The 16,974-nt window shown below is 62.2% G+C and overlaps 1 protein-coding gene across 1 annotated transcript; it reads right to left on the bottom strand.

The window, feature by feature from the left end:
- Positions 1-108: 108 nt before the first annotated feature.
- On the bottom strand, positions 109-12,029 carry FSCN1 (fascin actin-bundling protein 1). The gene is made up of 5 exons (XM_069810337.1): positions 11,163-12,029; positions 3,713-3,869; positions 3,106-3,227; positions 2,672-2,839; positions 109-2,563 (listed from the first exon to the last, which is right to left on the bottom strand). The coding sequence occupies exons 1-5, from the start codon at positions 11,983-11,985 to the stop codon at positions 2,361-2,363; spliced, it is 1,473 nt and encodes a 490-aa protein (XP_069666438.1). The 5' UTR covers positions 11,986-12,029; the 3' UTR covers positions 109-2,360.
- Between the last annotated feature and the right edge of the window lie 4,945 nt (positions 12,030-16,974).

Below are 16,974 nucleotides of genomic sequence, written 5' to 3'. Positions count from 1 at the left end.
CTGAGCTTTCTAGAGCCAGCTCAAGCTTTGTGAAGCAATTTGGCACCCAGAGGCTCCGCCACCCCAAATGCTCCATGCTCACGTTCACGCAGAACCACACACAACTGCTTGTATCCGAATGCAGGTTTTATTTTTTATTCATCTTTCTCCATTTGAAGCTATTTTTTTTAAGTTATACAAATGGCACTTACAAAAAAATAATAATAAAAAAAAAAAAAAAACAAAACCGAAAAAACGAACAAACCCAAAACTTAAAATTTTCAGAGTGAGATGGTTTTCAGAGTCACGACACCCGATAAGAGGAGACAGGAGAGATGTTGACCTAGTGTCACACGGAAGAAGCCGGAGCGGGAGTTAACATGGTTCGAACTGCGATGGGGGAACGGGGAGGAGGCGACACGGGGACGGGGTGAAGGCCAGCGAAAAAGTGTGCGCGCCAAGTCACAGGGTCACTCAGGGCTTCATCAAGACACTCGGTCCTTCGAGGGCCAGCGCGGTCCCCGGGTGAGCCGAAACGCAGGCAGCCCCTGGATGTGAGCGCGGAGCCGAGGTAGAGTCCCAGCCGGGATCCCACTGCGCCGGCGAGGGACCCCGGCCCCGAATTTTGCCCCTGGCAGGGCGACGGGTTACTCGCTCTCCCAGCTGAGAGTTTAGCACCAAGCTCCTACGGGAGGGTTAGCCCTCCGCATGGCTTTAAGGCTGATGAGCCCCCTACCTCGCCTCTGGAGATAGAGGACGAGCCCTGTTTTGGCACGGCAGCGATGCCGCGAGCACCCTTGGCGTGGGGCGGTTTGGGGGGTGGGAGCCCGCGGAAGGGGGCGAAAAGGCTCCTTGGTGTGTTTGCAGGGAGCAAATACCAGCCCCGGGAAGGCCCCAAAGGATAAAGTGCCTTTCAACACCCTAACGAACACGTCAGCATCACCCGTTACAAACAGCGTTATACTCTAATGCAGACCTAGTACAGACAACAGCTGGTAACACAGTGCCATGGAGAGCATATATAAATAGAGACTAACAAAAATACTGTTTTGGTCTTTTTTTTTTTTTTTTCTTTTTTTTTTTTTTTCTTTTTTTTTTTTCCAGTAGGCTTGCGATGGCATGAGAGCCAGGCCCCAGGGGCGGCGGGACCGGGAGCTGCCCTCCTCAGGGGAGCCCGTGGGAATGGGCGCTTCCTAATTCAACATTAGGTGTTCAGTGATTTGGTTCACTGTTCCAGTATTTTATGAGAGAAAAAAAAAAAAAAAAAGAAAAAGAAAAAAAAAACAACAAAGGTACTGAGCAAATATCACTGTGCAAAGTTTGCTAAGGAACTTTTTTCTATTCTGTAAACCAAAATCTGCAGTTTATGCTTCCAGCCACCGCCCAGGGACGTGGAGGTGGGGGGCTGCATTGGCCAGCCGGGCTCCCACGGGGACCAAAGCCCATCGGTGCTGGAGGTGGGCTGGATGAAGCCCCCCACCACCCTGCACGGGCTTACCCTGCATCCCCCCCCCCGCCCACGCCATCCCCTCCCAGGCACAGCAGCCTTGGGGCAGGCGCCTGCCAGGCTGGACCCACCACGGGGGTCTGAGATGCTTCTCCAGAGCCAGAAGCACAAGGAGGGCCAGAGGGACACAAGGAGCACGGGGCTCCATGAGATGAAAGGCTGAGGCTTTCCAGACGGGATCACCCTAAAAAAAAATCATTTCCAGGTGCACAGGAGGGAGGGGGGCAGCTTGCTGGCCCTTCCGCGGGGACACGTGCCGGCACACGCCGGTCCCATCCCCAGGGATGCTGTGATATGTAAGGTCACCTCATACAGCTCAGCTGGGGATGAATCCTGCCCCGAAAGGCAGGAGCGGAGAGAAGCTGCCGGGAAAAGCCGGCTGAGCCCAGCACCGTCACTCTGCCCCTGGTTGGAGCGGGACAGGATGGGACGGGCGCTCCGGGGGACACTGGCAGCACAGACTGAGGTGGTACCAGCACTGATATGGCAGAAGCGAGCACAGAGGTGATCTTATTCCCTTTTTTTCAGTTGAGGAGAGGAAAATAAACTACCTAAGGTGATGCTCGGGGCCGGGAGGGGGGTACGGCAGTTTCCAAGCCCAGCAAACCTGGAGGGAGGCGGGGGGAGGGGGGGGATAGAGACAGACCCCTCTACAAAGCTATAGGCAGGCTGCCCCATCACTTTTCCAGTTCTGACACGAGATTTATGGAGACCCACCTCCCACATAACGCACCGACTCTAAGGTGGGAGGGAGGGAAGGGCAAGCCGGTCTGAAAAATCATTTTACAGAGAGGAGAAACAAAACCCAAAAGAAAAAAAGGACAGAGGAGGGGAAAGAAAAGTTGGCAATGGGAGGGAGGTACGCTAAAGTGCATTAATATTCCCAGAGGGTGGAGGCGTCAATGGCGTCGGCGGATGCCTTGAGGACCCCGGCATGGTCGCCCTTCAGGTATTTGCCATTGATTTTGATAGCCACTTTGTTATAGTCGCAGAACTCAAAAAAGAAGTCCACGGGGGTGTCGCTGCTGCTGGTGACGGACGACTCGCTCCCCACCATCCAGTACTTCCCGGTGGCATCTGCAGGCAGAGGGAGAGGGGACAAGGTGGCCCCGTGAGCCACCACAGGGACCCCAACGGCCGTCACCCTCCCCCCCGCCAAGCCCGTACCCACCCCCGGGGACTCACCCTTGATGTTGTAGGCTCCATCGTTGAACTCCAGCTGGAAGACGTCGTAGGAGGAGCGGTTGGAGTCCAGGGTGCCGGTCACCTTCCTGCACCCGATGAAGCCATGCTCGCCACGGAGGACGATGATGGGCCTGTTGATCAGCTTCATCACGAAATGCTCCGTCTCGCCTGCGCCAGAGAGGAGAGGGGCTATGAGAGTGAGCTGGGGGGGGGGGGCGCAGGGCCCGGACCCTGGCTTAAACTCCCCTTTCCCCATTTCTCACCCACCCCATCTGTCCCCCCAACTCACAGCGTGTGAAACGCTCATTAAGAAAATTTATTGCCTGCATCCCTGAGCATCACTTGGAAGAGAAGCCTGGCTCGGGGAGGGGGGGGAATTTGTTCGTCCCCTGCCACCCCAGCGTGACGCAGGGGTCCCTAAGGGGGTCCCTTACCCGCCGTCTCCATGGAGGCCGCCAGCTGCCCGTTCTTCTTCGCCGTCACGTACTTGCCGTTGGCAGCTTTCAGGGTGATGCGCTTGTCGCACCACTCGATGTCGAAATAGCAGCTCGCGTTCCTGCGGGGGCAGAGAGGGCGGTCAGCGGGGTATGACAGATGGGCACCCTGCCGCTGCCACCCCGCCGGCTTAGAAAAGGGCCACGGCTGGATCAGGAGACCCTGATTCGATCCATTTTTTTGTGGGATGAGCCACATCGTGGTGGCCATCCGGATGGGAAGCCCTCGCCTTGCAGGCAGGCAGCCAAATGCACTTTTGGGGTTTCCACCCGGCTCTCAGCTAGCGTAGGGTTGACCTGCAGGGTGAAGTATTTCGACAGCCCCAGCCAGCCGGGAAGGATTACGTGGCCCGAAGGGCTTCCCGAGCATTGCGGGCGGCAAGCCTCAACCCAGCCCCAGCTCTCCGGGGAATTCACTGCCTTCGCTGGGAAGTGTTTCAGGGCAAGCGCCTCGCCTGGAAAAATCCCCCTTGGATTCCCCTGGGAGAGGCAGAGAGGTCCCCGAAGCCCAGGCATGACCCAGAGCCGCCAGGGACAGGGGACTCACTTTGTGGAGGCGGTGGACTGGATGCCCCCGTTGGAGGTGAGGGTCCAGTACTTCCCAGTGTAGGTCCTGAAGGCGCATTTCTTGGTGTCCTTGTTGATCTCCAGCTGGTAGGTCTCCTGGTCGCCCTCCTCGTCTTGGTTGGCCGAGAGGTCCATCCCTGCGGGGCAGAGGCAGATAGAGGTCGGGGGGGACACCAGAGAGGGGACCCCAACCCACCTCCGGCAGGTCCGGGTGCGGGGAAAGCCAGGGAAACCCAACTGAGCAGACGTCCCGCTCCCCTGGGTGAGCTTTGGTGACTCCCGAATCCCTCGCACGCGTCTCCCCTCTGGCATTTTGGGTTCAAATCCAGGTTTTTATTTGGCTGCTCGAGTGTTAAGGCCATAAACGAGGGCTGGACTGAGCTGAGGCAGCCATGAGCTTCAGCTCAGGACTCTCCAGCTCCATCACGATTAAGCACCAAGCAAAGACCAACTTAGATATTTCACACAGGAAAGGGCTGCAGTTTTTTCCCCGGAGGTGACAGCCAGGTTATTCAATCCATTAGCAGAGGCCGCCACACCACCTATGAATCCCCAGCTCGTGGCATGTTTAAGGACCGTGGCACCGTTTTTCATCCGTAAATTGTCACAGCCCGTTGGGATGGCGAAGTTTGCAGGGAGAGGAGCCTCAGGAAAGTCCTGAGGCAGCCAAGCCCTTCCCTGGCTCCCAAAAAACCATCGGCACCAGCCTGTCCCCCAGCCAGGATGACCTGTCCTGCACCAGAGGGACCAGAGACAGCATTGCCCCGGCAACCTCAGAGGTGGATGCAGCCGGTCCTGGGGCCACCGGCCACAGTCCTGGGGCCACCACCGGCCCCCCCGGGCCACGTGCACATCCACCCACAGGCACTGAGCCCAAGCAAACCTGCTTAGTCAGGGCTGGCGGGGCCAAATCCTCTCCAGAGCTCTCCCGCTTGGTGGATTTCTGCCTAAAAATACTTCGGGGATTCAAGTCACAAGCCGTAGCCCAGAGCTAAAGGAAAGCGGCCGAGCTGCCGTGCCGGGTTTTGGGGAGGGAGCTGGGGTGCGGTGCTCAGCCCCACTCCTCCCTGCCTGCGTACAGCTACGATGAGCAGAGACGGGCCCCAGTACCACCAGTGGGGCATGGGTCTGTAACCAGTGAGAGCAGCCCGGGGAGGGGGGATGGCGATACAGACTGCAGTTTAGAGGAACTGGATGAGTTTTTCAGAGCAGAAAGCACCCACATCCATCCCCCACTGCATGGGTGCTACGGGCTCGAGTCCAACCATGCACCTGGTCCTGGAAAGGACGCAAAGCGTGCGTGCAACCTTTCTGCCCAAATCTGCCTTCTCCTGGAGCCAAGAACCTGCTTGTGGGGCTGGCAATGTGTTCAGCCCCGTGCACCGCCGCAGAGCATTGCCTCCCAGTTCCTTGGATGCTGGGATTTCAAGCATTGCAATACACGGTTGCTGGGAAGGCTTCAGGGACTGCAGCCTCGGGGGCTCTTCTGCACTGGAAAGCCACCAGCAAGTCCCACCAGCTGTACCCAGCAGGTGCTGACCCACCTGGGGAGGGACCATCTACCTCCACACACCAGCTATCAGCCTTGGAAATGGAGATGTCTTCCCCCAGAAACTGCAGACCCAGCTACCTGGCAGCTTTTTCCCATTGCCCCATCTCCCAACAGGCATCCCCATCCAGCGGCTTCCAGAGAGCAGCCTCCGCTTCGCAGCCTCTGCTTTGTGTATCAGCCTCCCACCTTTCCCAAAGGGATTAGGTTTTGAAGCCTTTGCTTTGTTAGCTGTAATCTTCTCTCCCACGCCCAAACCGTCCTATGGCTGCCACGCGGTTGTCTGTTCACAGCATCCCCTTCTCCCGCCCAGCATCCTCCAGCAGCTTCTGCAGCTCCTGACAGATAACGCAGCCACCCCGGCGCTCTGCTCCCCGGGGTATTTGGGGCAGCGTGGGGTTGGGGGGGGGGGGATGGACAGAGGGGTGCTGCACGGCCACCAACCCCAGCCCCACCGGCCAAGTCCTCGGCTCGCGCGGTTGTCCCACACTCGCCGCCTCCCAGGGCTGCTGCTGGGGGCCGAGCTGGCGGATTTGGTGGAAACATTTGGTTTTGATTTTGCCCCCCCGCCGGGAAAGCAGCGCCGCGGCAGGCTGCTCCAGCCCCCTCGAGAGCCATACGACTGCCTGCTCGACGGAGAGAGGGGCTCTGCGGGGGCTCACGGAGAGAGACTGAGCTGCGGGAGAGGACGCTGGGAGATGTAGCCCACCACCCAAGGCTACCGGCACCCCTGAACCCCCCCAAACCTGCGAAAGCTGCTGCTGCGGTTTGCAGGGATGGGAGGGAAGCGGGTGGCAGCGCTTCCTCCTCCTCGCTGCGCTTTTTAGGGAAAGAGCTCCCTGACCTGCAAGGCACCATGATGGGGAGAGCCTGGGGGGGATGCTTTGTTCCGCAGAGCGGGATCGGATGGGCTGGCGACAAGACGACGAGTGCCAAGAGCTTCCCAACACCATCCCCTCTTCCCCAGAGACCCCCGCCACAGAGCACGGCGAACCCACCCGCCTCCCCACCCCGCTGCCGTGCGACTGCCCACGCTCTCGCCATTGCGCCGAGGTTTTTTGGCTTTCCCCGGGCCCTCGGCGGCAGGAGGGTCTCCCACCGCCCCCTCCCCGAAAGAGGCGCTGGGTTGGGTTACACCGACTCAGCAGAAAGGAATGCAATTACGGCTGGGGCAGAAGAAGGCTTCAAAGGGCTGTAACCGAGCTGGAGCACGTTTGGGGGGTCAGAACCGGGCAGGATGGGAGAAACACTGGAAGAAGCATGGGCTGAGAGGTGGTAGGACCATGGCGGGTCCAAGAGCGATGTCCCCACGTCCCCACGGTGGAGGACAGAAGCTGTCCCTCCTGCCACCCCCCCGTCACCCCCCCTGCTTTTTGCAGCCCAGGGCTGTGGCAGGGAGCCGGCGTCCGCCCGCTCTCCCGCAGCGCCCGGCCGAGCCGCTGCAATCACGCTTTAATTACTGCTCTTGGTAAATTTACAGTCTGGAGCAGGCACTGACTCTGCCTGACCTTGACGAAGCTGCTAATTACAGCTGGAGGCGGGAGGGGGGCGAGCGCTCGGAGGCAGGGTGGCGCTTCGGGAGGGGGGGGGAAGAGCGGAGGCACGCCGGTGCCCCCCAAAATTCCCTGCGTGGGATGGCCTTCGGCTGTGTCTGCACCATGCCTTTGCTATGGGGGTCTTGGGGAGGATGCAGAGGCTGGAGGTGGGAGCTGGGGGAGGCTGAGGCGTGTGTGTGTCCCCCAGGGCTTCTTAACACTGAGTCCCCCCCAACCAGGTCCCTGGGCTCAAGGTCCCAGCGAGTTGGGGAAGGGCGATGGGGAGGAGAGGCAGCGCTGGAGCAGGAAAGGGCTTCCCAAATCCTCGGCTGCCGAGGTTTCCAGCCGCTGCCAACCCCACGGGTTTGCAGGATGGATGCCCCAGCCCTCGCTGGTCTCCAGCCCAGGATGGCGGATGCACACGGAGACCTGCGGCCATCCCAGAGCACGCACACACCTTCCCCCACCTCCCGAAGAGACAAGCTTCTCCCACCTCAAGGAGAAGCAGTTTGCTGTGGCTGTGCCAACCTCTGTGCCATGAGGGGCCACAGATCCAGCGTGGGGGGCATTTATGGCAAGTAGAAGAATTTCCCTCTACATTAAACTCATGCAGAAGGTGTCCTACGAGCCATCCCGGGATGCTGGTGAGACCCAGTGGGACGCGCTCCTCGGAGAGGAGGCCAAGAGCCTGGAGGACCATGGCCAACCAGTGGGACAAGCCAACTGGAGTAGCCCCCATGCCCAGACCCACGGGGAGCAGACCCACACATCAGGAGCTGCCTGCTCCCTGCCTTTCCACGGCTGGGAGCCCACACGGCTTGCCCAGCCCTGCCCAGCACCAGGAGCAGACGGGATGCTGCACCTTTCCCATGCTCCAACTCCCCAGAGGCTCCCTTTCAAAAAACCCACGGTTATGCCTAAAAAAAGATAAAACCTGAGCCCGCCTCCCTCCGAGGGAACACCGGCAGCACCCCGCAAAGCCCCCTGAGCCCTCATGGGTGGCAGGGCAGGGTTTCGGGTCCTCGTGCCCCAGCAGCTTAGGGGATGCTGCAGCCAGCTCTGCCCGTGCAGGTCAGGTCCAGTGTCCCTGCAGGGCTTTGGCACCCTCCACCCCACGCTGCAGCCATGCACGTGCCTCGAGACTTGTCCCCTCCCTGCCCTTCGGATGGGCTTATGTTGTCCTGGTACATAAACCCAAGCACGATGTTGTCTAAAAGCAAAGCCTGGAGCACCTGGGGACCGTGCAGCTCTGCAAGGGGGTCACTTGCAGGGGTGAAACACAGATTTCCTGGAAAACCCAGCCCTCTTTCCCTATGGATTTCCTGTGGCTTCGTGGTATCGCCAAGCGCCAACATGCCACTTGGCACCTTTGGATGAAAACCTGCAGCTGAAGCCACGTGCCCCCCTGCCCTGGAGCCGCGTCTCCCCACCTCGCTGTGGCAATGAGATGAACGGGGGGGGGGGGGGGCACGGTGGAAATTGGCTGTGGCTGCACACCACCGATCCACCCCGTACCCAGAGGACCCCTGGCCCCAGAGCGAAGCTCCCCATCACCAAACTGGCATGGCCCAGCCACGTTCCCGTCACCACGCTGTTCGCTCAGCCCCTCTCCCCGGACCCCTCTTCCCGAAATGCCTCGCTCCCGAGTCGGCCCATCCTCTCCCCCCATGCGGATGGGGGAGGCAGGCGGCACACCTCCGCCGGGCGGGGGGCTGGCAGGGGCCCAGCGGAGCGGGGAGGACGCCAGCGCTCTGCCCCTGGGGACCCTCGCGCCCACAAAGGGCCCTTTGTTGCCGCAGCCGGGGCTAGAAAGGAGCCATTGAGCCGGGGAGGAGGCTGCTTTCTGCCGACTCGGCTCCGTTTGAAGGTGCGATGGGGAGACGGGGGCTCTCACGGAGCCTGGGGATCCCATCCTTCTGCAGCTTGAGGCAGGGGAGAGGTGCCAGGGCTGCCCCCAGCCCCCGGTGCAGAGAGGCAGGGGGACCCACCTCATGCGCCCACCCCACAGCCTGGGATGGCTGGCGTCGTGGTCCCCAGTGCCCTTGTGTGCAGGGGATGGTGACGCCGGCCATCGCGGGGACAAGGAAGAGACTCCAAGCCAGGAGCTGACTCGGCACTCGTGGGACAACGTTCTCCCCAAGGCTGGACCAGCTCCAGCTCCCAGCCAGGGAAGCCACAAAAGCCCCGTGACCCCATCCCCGCTCCTCCCATGGAGCAGGAATGGGGGTGGGGGGGGGAGAATGACCACCGCCATCCCCGCTCCCTCTCTGGCTCCCCACGGGCATGAGCTGCCTTTTCCCAGGAGCCTGCGGCGAGCCACAGCCGCTCCCTGCCCGCATCCCGCATCCTCCATCCCCGGCGGCCTCCAGCGCATCTGCCAGCAGCGCGGCGCTTATCAGCTCAGCGGGGGGAAAGGGCTGTCTGCAACCGCTTCCTCCGACGGCTGTTTTTTGGCTGCCTTCTCCGTAACCTTGGGAAAAAGCGCTTTCCCGACACGAGAAGGGAGGGCGAGCCCCGGAGAGCTGCAGCTCGCAGCCTCTTGCTGCTGCCAGGCAGGATAAACCGGGTGGAAATGGTTTTTCTGGCCAAAATGGATTTCAGCGAGGATGTGCAGACCCAGCACACCCCTCCCTGCCGTGTTTTGCTTGGAAAGGGGCCGGGCACAGGCAATAGCCCCCTGTTGCTGGGGAGATTTGCAGCCCCCCCCCCCCTTTTCCCACCCTCCACTCCCCCCATCCATCCCGAATCACACAAAGCCGGCGGGTCTGCCAGCAGCGCTCCCACCCGCGCCGTGGGGTCCCCCGCTGCCGCCGCCCCATCCCGCACATCTCCCCCCACATCTGGTTTTCCCATCTCCGGTGACAAAGGGCTGCAGCAGCCCTTCCCCCCACGGCGCTGCGGCAGCCTCCCGCCATCGCCATCCTCTTCTTCTTCCCCCAAACCCCTGCGTCTGGGCAAATAGTCCCCACCGCCCATCTTTGCAGGCATTTTTCTTTTGTTTTGTTTTTAAGGAGCTGCTTTGCAGGGTAGGATTTGCTCTCAGAAAGGAGAAAGGCAGTGAGCTCCCTGCGAGGAGCTGCCCAGGCATGGATGGGGGTTAAGCTGCAACCTTGAAATATTATATATACACATACACACAAAAAAATTCCCCGCTGCTTGCTCCTCCAGGCTTTGCTGCAGCGAGACATGCTCGCACCCATCCCGCGCCCGGCGTGTGCCGGCCTGACTTGGCACGCCGGTGATGCGCCCCGGGGCTCCCACACCGGCCCGGCCACGGCACGCAGCCGTGCACCTCCAGCATCGTCCTGCCTGCAGGGCGGGGACCCCCACCCCATCCTCCAGCAAGCACCCCTTAAGCTGCGGTGGGGGGTTAGGATAGACGCTGGGTGCTCGAAGGCGGCCATGTGGCCGGGGAGCTGCGCCGTGTGGCCACGACCTTGGAGGCAGGCGGCGCGGTGGCCTCTCCGGCGAGCGGAGGGGACGGAGGGGACGGAGGGGACGGAGGGGACGGCTGCCTTTGTGCGGGTGGATGTAGGTCACGGCTCGACGCGAGCGTTTTTGGCGAAGCCATTTTTTGTAACGCGGTCGAGGCCGGGAGGGTGGGTGGCACTCGCTCCCCCACCCACTGGGGATCACAGCCCCATGGGGGGAACTGCAGCCCCATGGAGGGGGGGGAAGCACAGAGACCCCCCCCAGGGCCCCGCTCTGCAGGGTGTGTGGCTCAGCGATGCTCAGGGAAGGGGGAGTTTGGTGGAGGCTTTGTTGGGTGAACAATGAGCTCTGCAGGTAGGAAGGCACGGCCAGCAGTTCTGCCTCCTTTGCAGCGAGGGAAGACGCCATCCAGCCCCCCCACAACCCCCCCCCAATCCAGCCCTGCACCCCAAGGCAGGCCTTTCACCATTCCCCCCCCAGCCAGGGCAGCCTGCGGAGGCGATGCTGCAGAGTGGGGGTGCTGGAGGGATGGGGTCCCCCAGGCAGGGGATGCTGGAGGGGATGTGGGAGGAGGAAGGTGGGAGGATGATGATGGAGGGATTGGGGGAGGGACCGCGGGCAGCCACGCTGGAGGGGTGCGGGGGGGGTGCCCTGGGGAGATGGTGACTTCAGGGGAGGGGTGTAGGAATGGTGGGTGACAAGGGGTTCAAGCTGGGGGGGGAGACCCTAAAGAGGTGATGGCAGAGAGATGCAGGGGGGCACCCCGTGGGGCTGCTGCTGCAGGGAGGCAGGGGATGCCGGAGGGACGGGGAGGGGGGCTGGCAGTGCTGCGGGGGGGCTGTTCTGGGGGGATGCTGGGGGACACCCCGGGGCGGCGACACCCCAGAGACCCCCCCCACCCCGTCCCCTCGTACCTTGCCGGGTGGAGACATTCCTGTCGTTGCCGGCTCGGAGCACGACCTGCGGGCAGCTCTGCTCGAGGGCGAAGAGCTCATCCTTGCCCACCTTGGCGCTTTTGCCGGCTTTGAGGGTCCCGCTGGGTCCCGAAGGGGCGAGGTAACGACCCTCCCCGTCGCGAAAAGCCACTTTCCCGCAACGAAACTCGAGGGTGAAGGCGGTCCCGGGTTCGGCGGCGGGGACCAGGCGCCCGTCGGTGCGGAGGAGGCGGTGGTCGCAGCTCTGCAGGCTGTACCGCTGCTCCACGAAGAGGAGGGTGATGAGGGCGTCCACGCCCCACGGCACGTCGCGGTCCACGGCCAGCTCGTCGCGGCGGGGTCCCAGGTGGGCGTACCGCTTGCGGGCCAGGCTGTAGAGGTTGGCCTGGGGGTGCATGGCCAGGTGGACGCTCCATTTCTCCGTGGCCGAGACGGCGGGGGCGAAGCAGGAGAGCCGGTCCTCGGTGCCGCCGAAGAAGCGGCGGTGGGGCTCGGACTGCAGCGACCACCGCCCGTCGCCGTGAGCCACCACCAGGAAGCGACAGTCGGGACCCGGTTCTTCGCTGTCGCAGCTCACCCGGCCGTCCTTGTCGGCTGCCAGGTACCGGCCCAGGTGGCTTTTGAGCAGCACGGCGCTGGAATCCTCCCCGTCCTGCTCCAGCGTCCAGATCTGCTTCTTCTTCATGCTGGCGGCCGAGGCGTTCACCTTGAAGCCGAAAGCCTCCGCCGTCAGGTACTTGTTGCTGCAGTTGATCAGCCCGAACTGGATCTGCACCGGCTCCGCCGTCCCGTTCGCCGTCATCCTGCTCCCACCGATGCTCCTGCCGCCGCCGACCGCCGCGCCCGCCCCGCCGCCGCCTTTATAGCCCCGCCGCCGCCGCGCCGCCCCCCGCCCCCGCCCAAGGGGCCGCCCCCCCACCCACCCCCCCACCCGCCGCCGCGACCCCCCGCCCGCCCCTTCCCCCCGCCGGCCGCTCCAGCCAACCCCCCCCCCGGCTCGCCGCAGAGCCCCGCCGCGGGGCAGGAGCCCTCCCGGGGCAGGCAGGGGCCCCTCGACTTGCGGGACCGCCACCGCCACCTCTCCTCGCGAGACCCCGCTGCGTTGCAAGGGCCCCCTTGGGATTGCAAGACCCCCCCCCACACACATTGCAAGACCCCCACTGCGTGGCAGGACCCCTCCCAGCATCGCGGGAGCTTCCTCGAATTGCAGGACCACCACCACCCCCACCACTTTGCGAGACCCCACTGCATTGCAAGAGTCTTCCCTGCGTTGCAAAAGCCCCCTTGGGATTGCAAGACCCCCACACACATTGCAAGACCCCCACTGCGTGGCAAGTCCCCTCCCAGCATCGCGGGAGCTTCCTCGAATTGCAGGACCACCACCACCCCCACCACTTTGCGAGACCCTGCTGTGTCACAAGAGCCTTCCCTGCCTTGCAAAAGCCCCCTTGGGATTGCAAGACCCCCACACACATTGCAAGACCCCCACTGCGTGGCAGGACCCCTCCCAGCATCGCAGGAGCTTCCTCGAATTGCAGGACCACCACCACCCCCACCAACTTGCAAGACTCCACTGTATCACAAGAGCCTTCCCTGTGTTGCAAAAGCCCCCTTGGGATTGCAAGACACACACCCCCACATTGCAAGACCCCCACTGCGTGGCAGGACCCCTCCCAGCATCGCGGGAGCTTCCTCGAATTGCAGGACCACCACCACCCCCACCACTTTGCGAGACCCTGCTGTGTCACAAGAGCCTTCCCTGCGTTGCAAAAGCCCCCTTGGGATTGCAAGACCCCCCCACACACACATTGCAAGACCCCCACTGCATGGCAAGACCCCTCCCAGCATCACAGGAGCTTCCTCGAATTGCAGGACCACCACCCCCGCCACCACCTTGTGAGACTCCACTGTATCAGAAGAGCCTTCCCTGCGTTGCAAAAGCCCCCTTGGGATTGCAAGACCCCCCCCATCATCTTGCAAGAACCCCACTGCATGACAAGACCCCTCCCAGCATTGCGGGAACTTCCTTGAATTGCAGGACCCCCCCTATACACTGCAAGACCCCTTGGCATGGCAAGACCCTTCCCTGCGTTGCAACAGCCCCCTTGAATTGCAGGACCCCCACAACGTTGCAAGACCTCCACTATATAGACCCCTCCTCACAAGGCCACCCTTTGCACACTGCAAGAGCCCCTCTGCATTGCAAGAAGCCCCCCGCGTTACAAGACCCCTCTCCTGCAATGCAACACCCCCCCCCCGTTGCAAGACTCCTCTCCGCATTGCAAAAACCCTTGGCGTTGCAAGACCCCTCCCTGCATAGCAAGACCCCCCTTGAATCGCAGGACATTCCCCCCGTTGCCAGAACACCCCCTGCGTGGCAAGACCCCCACAAACACTGCAAGACCCCCTATGCATTTCAGGATCCCCCCCACGTTATAAGACCACCCCCTGCATCGCAAGACATCCCCTTGAACTGCAAGTCCCCCTCCTGCGTTGCAGGAATCCCCTCTGCGTTGCAAGACCCCATCCCATTGCAAGACTCCTCCTGCATTGCCGGACACCCCCCCCCAGCACCTCTCTGCCCCTCCCAGGGTCTTGGCCACGCTGCAGGGCTGCAGGACAGAAGGGGAGAAGGGTGAAAAATGCCGTGGCCCCCCCCACCGCCATCTCTGAACCATCCCAACACCCTGTGCCAGGCACCAGTGAGGCTGGAGCATCTGAGCCCTGGGGAATCTGAATTCCCCCAGCAAAGCCAGAAGCAAAACATGGGCACTCCTGTGCAAGGGGGGGGGGTATTTTGAGGCCGTTTCTCAGGGTGTAGGTGAGCTGCCTGCGCTGCCCAGGAGTGCTGCCCGGTGCTCCTTGGGGACAGGGACACTTCCCATGTCTATAACGTGGAAAAAACTCAGATAAAGAGGAGCGTGGTTGGGGTCACAGATTTGAAGCCCCCCCCCCGGCTGCACGCACGCTCCTGCGCGCTCACAGAGGGGACCTGGCTGGGGAAAATGAGTTGTTTGCTGGGGAAATGTGCAGAAACAGAAAATCGGAGAAAGAGGGATGGGAGGGACACGGGAGATGGTTTTCAGCCGGATCAGGGAGCTGAACCGCCTGCCCCAGCTGAAGCGGGACGAGGGAAGGGCTGGAGCACGGGTGTGGGTGGGAGGGTGCAACAGGGTGCTCAGGGCTGGCTGGCACAAAAAGCCTTTTCCCCCCCCCCAGGCTCACAGCCCCCCCCGCCCCGGGGCAGGGCTGCATTCAGTCCCCATCTCCCCCGGGCCCTCCAGGCTCCACTGGTTCTGCACTGGCCATACTGGTTGGAGCCCCTGTTCTACCTCAGGGCTTCACCACAACCACCCGCCCCTGCCTCGGGGTCGCTGGCACAACCACCCCTGGGGGGTAAACCTGCCAGGTTTGGATGGGGTTTGTTTTCCTGGCTGCCTTGGCCAGACCTGCTCTGTGCTTGCATTTGCCGCACAGCCCTGCAAATCCGGACAGACAGACCATTTGCAACCAGAACCAACCCCACAGCCTCTCAGCTGGGTTGGAAATAAATCCCCCCCAGCTCCAGCAAAGCAGATCCACGTTTGTCTCGCAAAGTCCTTTTGCTTCTCTTGCTAAAAACAGCCAGGCGTTAGGACCCGGCCATGAGGCCAAGCAGCTGCCTGGGCCCACAGCTGCCGGGATCTGCCTTCTCCTGCCGCAGCAGGCAGATGGTGGTGAGGCTGAGAAAGAAACGGCTTTTCTGCTCGACAAAAAAAAAAAAAAAAAAAAAAAGCAATTATGCAGGGAGAAAAAAAAAACCACCACCCTGTTTTCTCCCCACCGCCCAGCAGCGTGGTGTGGATGGCTGGCACTGCCTGGCTCAGCAGGGCCTGCCCTCATGGCGTGGGCAGCCTGCCTGCACCCTCTGCCTGGGGGGGGGGATGGGAGAGCCCCCAAATACTGTCTGAGACATCCCCACATGTCACTGTGGCAGCAAAGGATGACCGGTGCCCCCTCGCCTGGGGATGCAGCGGCCAAAAGCAGTCGCCTGAGCGCATCCGTGCGTGCCGGGTGCGCTGGAGCAGTAAGGAAGGCGCTGGGTTTCCCACTATATATTGCATTTCCCGTCGATTTTGCAAGCTGCCGTGACTAAACGCTACTGAGGTCACCCCCCCCGCAGCCCTCCCACCGCCGATCCCACAGGAGACCCAATCCCTGGCACACAGCATCCATGACAAGGGCTTTCCGGAGCGCGGCCGTGTCCCCTCCAGAGGGGCTGCGTGAGTCACCCGCTGGGACTTCAAATAAACCCCGGCTCCAAAAAAGAAAAGCAAAAAGAAAAGGAGCCCCGGTCACGGAGTGACCCTTGTCTTGCCTGCCTCGGGCACAGAAACGCCCTCAGATTTTCATGCTTGCCTGGACGCTTTTTGTTGCAGCTCGGCTTCGTTTGGCGAGCGGTCCCGGGCTTTTTAGTCGAGTTTGTGAAATGGGGTTTGAACGCGGAGCTGGTGGCCGGGGCCGCTGCAGGGAGGGTGGGTTGCAGGGCACGCCGGCGCGGTGCCAACGGCGGGCGCGAGGGGCTTGGCGGCGGCAGAGATGGCAAACCACGTCTGGTGAAGCGATCTGGGCGTGCAACGGGTTGTTTCGTCCGTTCAGAGCCGTCCCAGGGCAGCGGGAGATGTCCCCCGGGGGGTGAAGGGGCAGCGTGGAGGCAGAGGCAGCCGGGGGCTGCTTTGGGCTCTGCGTCCAGCTCTCTCCTCTCCTCCGGCACACACAGCCCGTTGGGTCACGGCGTGTCCGGACCACCCTTCGGACCGCGGCTGTCCTCTGGCTTCAAGCCACATAGCTGCCAGCCTGGCCTGAGCCCTCCTTGTCCTCGGTAGAGTGATTTTGGGGGTTCGCTACGAGGGGGCTGCTCGCAGGTTTTCGTCCCATCAGCGCAGGGGACACGGGTTGGCTTACGGCCGCCTGCGTCCCCCAGGACCCCTGCGCTCTGCAAACCCTGGCTCGGTGTCGCTGGCACGTGCAGACAGACGTCCCGGGGGTCTCGATGTCCCTTGTGGTGGTGGCAGCGGCTGCGAGACGGCCAAGGCTGGCCTGGGAAGCCCCCTCCCAGCGCAGGTACCCCCCTCACCCCGCGGAGGGGCTTGGCAGAGTTTGGGGACCGCGCTGCCAGGTGATCACCATCTCTCCAGCCATCTCCATCCCTGCACGGGACAGGGCTTGGTGACAACAGGAGCCCTTGCGTGGGACAGGGTGACCTTGTGCAGCTCAGCAAGCTGTTCTCCGGTGGGATAAAGGGCTTTGCCAAAACCACCCGGCGATCTGGGAGCGCTGGACCAGGGCCAGGAACAAGCTCCAGGCGGGGACCCAACACCGTGGCTGGAGGCTGCCATCTCCCCGGGGTCCCCGACGTGTCCTTTGCTGCTGCTGGGGGCCACCGGGGGGGACACCCCAGGGTGCCTGGCTGCCCCAGCCTCGCTGCCATATGCCGCCAGGCAGCTCAGCAGAGGTTCTCCGGCGGCTGTCCTGACAGTTGGCAGGCGCCCCGGCCTCATTAAAATTGTATTAGGCAGTATTTAAAAAAAAAAAAAAAAAGCAGCAGCACCAGGGAAAACAAAGGGCAGTCCTAAGAGAGGGGCACGGAACAGCAGATCCCGCTCCCCAGGGGAGTTTTCCCATGGGATGCTGCTCTGAGGGGGTTTGCTCAGCCCCACGACCCGGGAAGCAAGGGATGGCAGTGGAGCATCGTCGGGGCTCAGACGTGTCCCCGTGTCTCGCAGCCATCAGGAGCGGTCATGGTACCAGT

The sequence above is a fragment of the Haliaeetus albicilla genome, chromosome 22, assembly GCF_947461875.1.
Source record: "Haliaeetus albicilla chromosome 22, bHalAlb1.1, whole genome shotgun sequence".
NCBI lineage: Eukaryota > Metazoa > Chordata > Aves > Accipitriformes > Accipitridae > Haliaeetus > Haliaeetus albicilla.
This window is presented reverse-complemented; position numbering and strand designations above follow the sequence as displayed.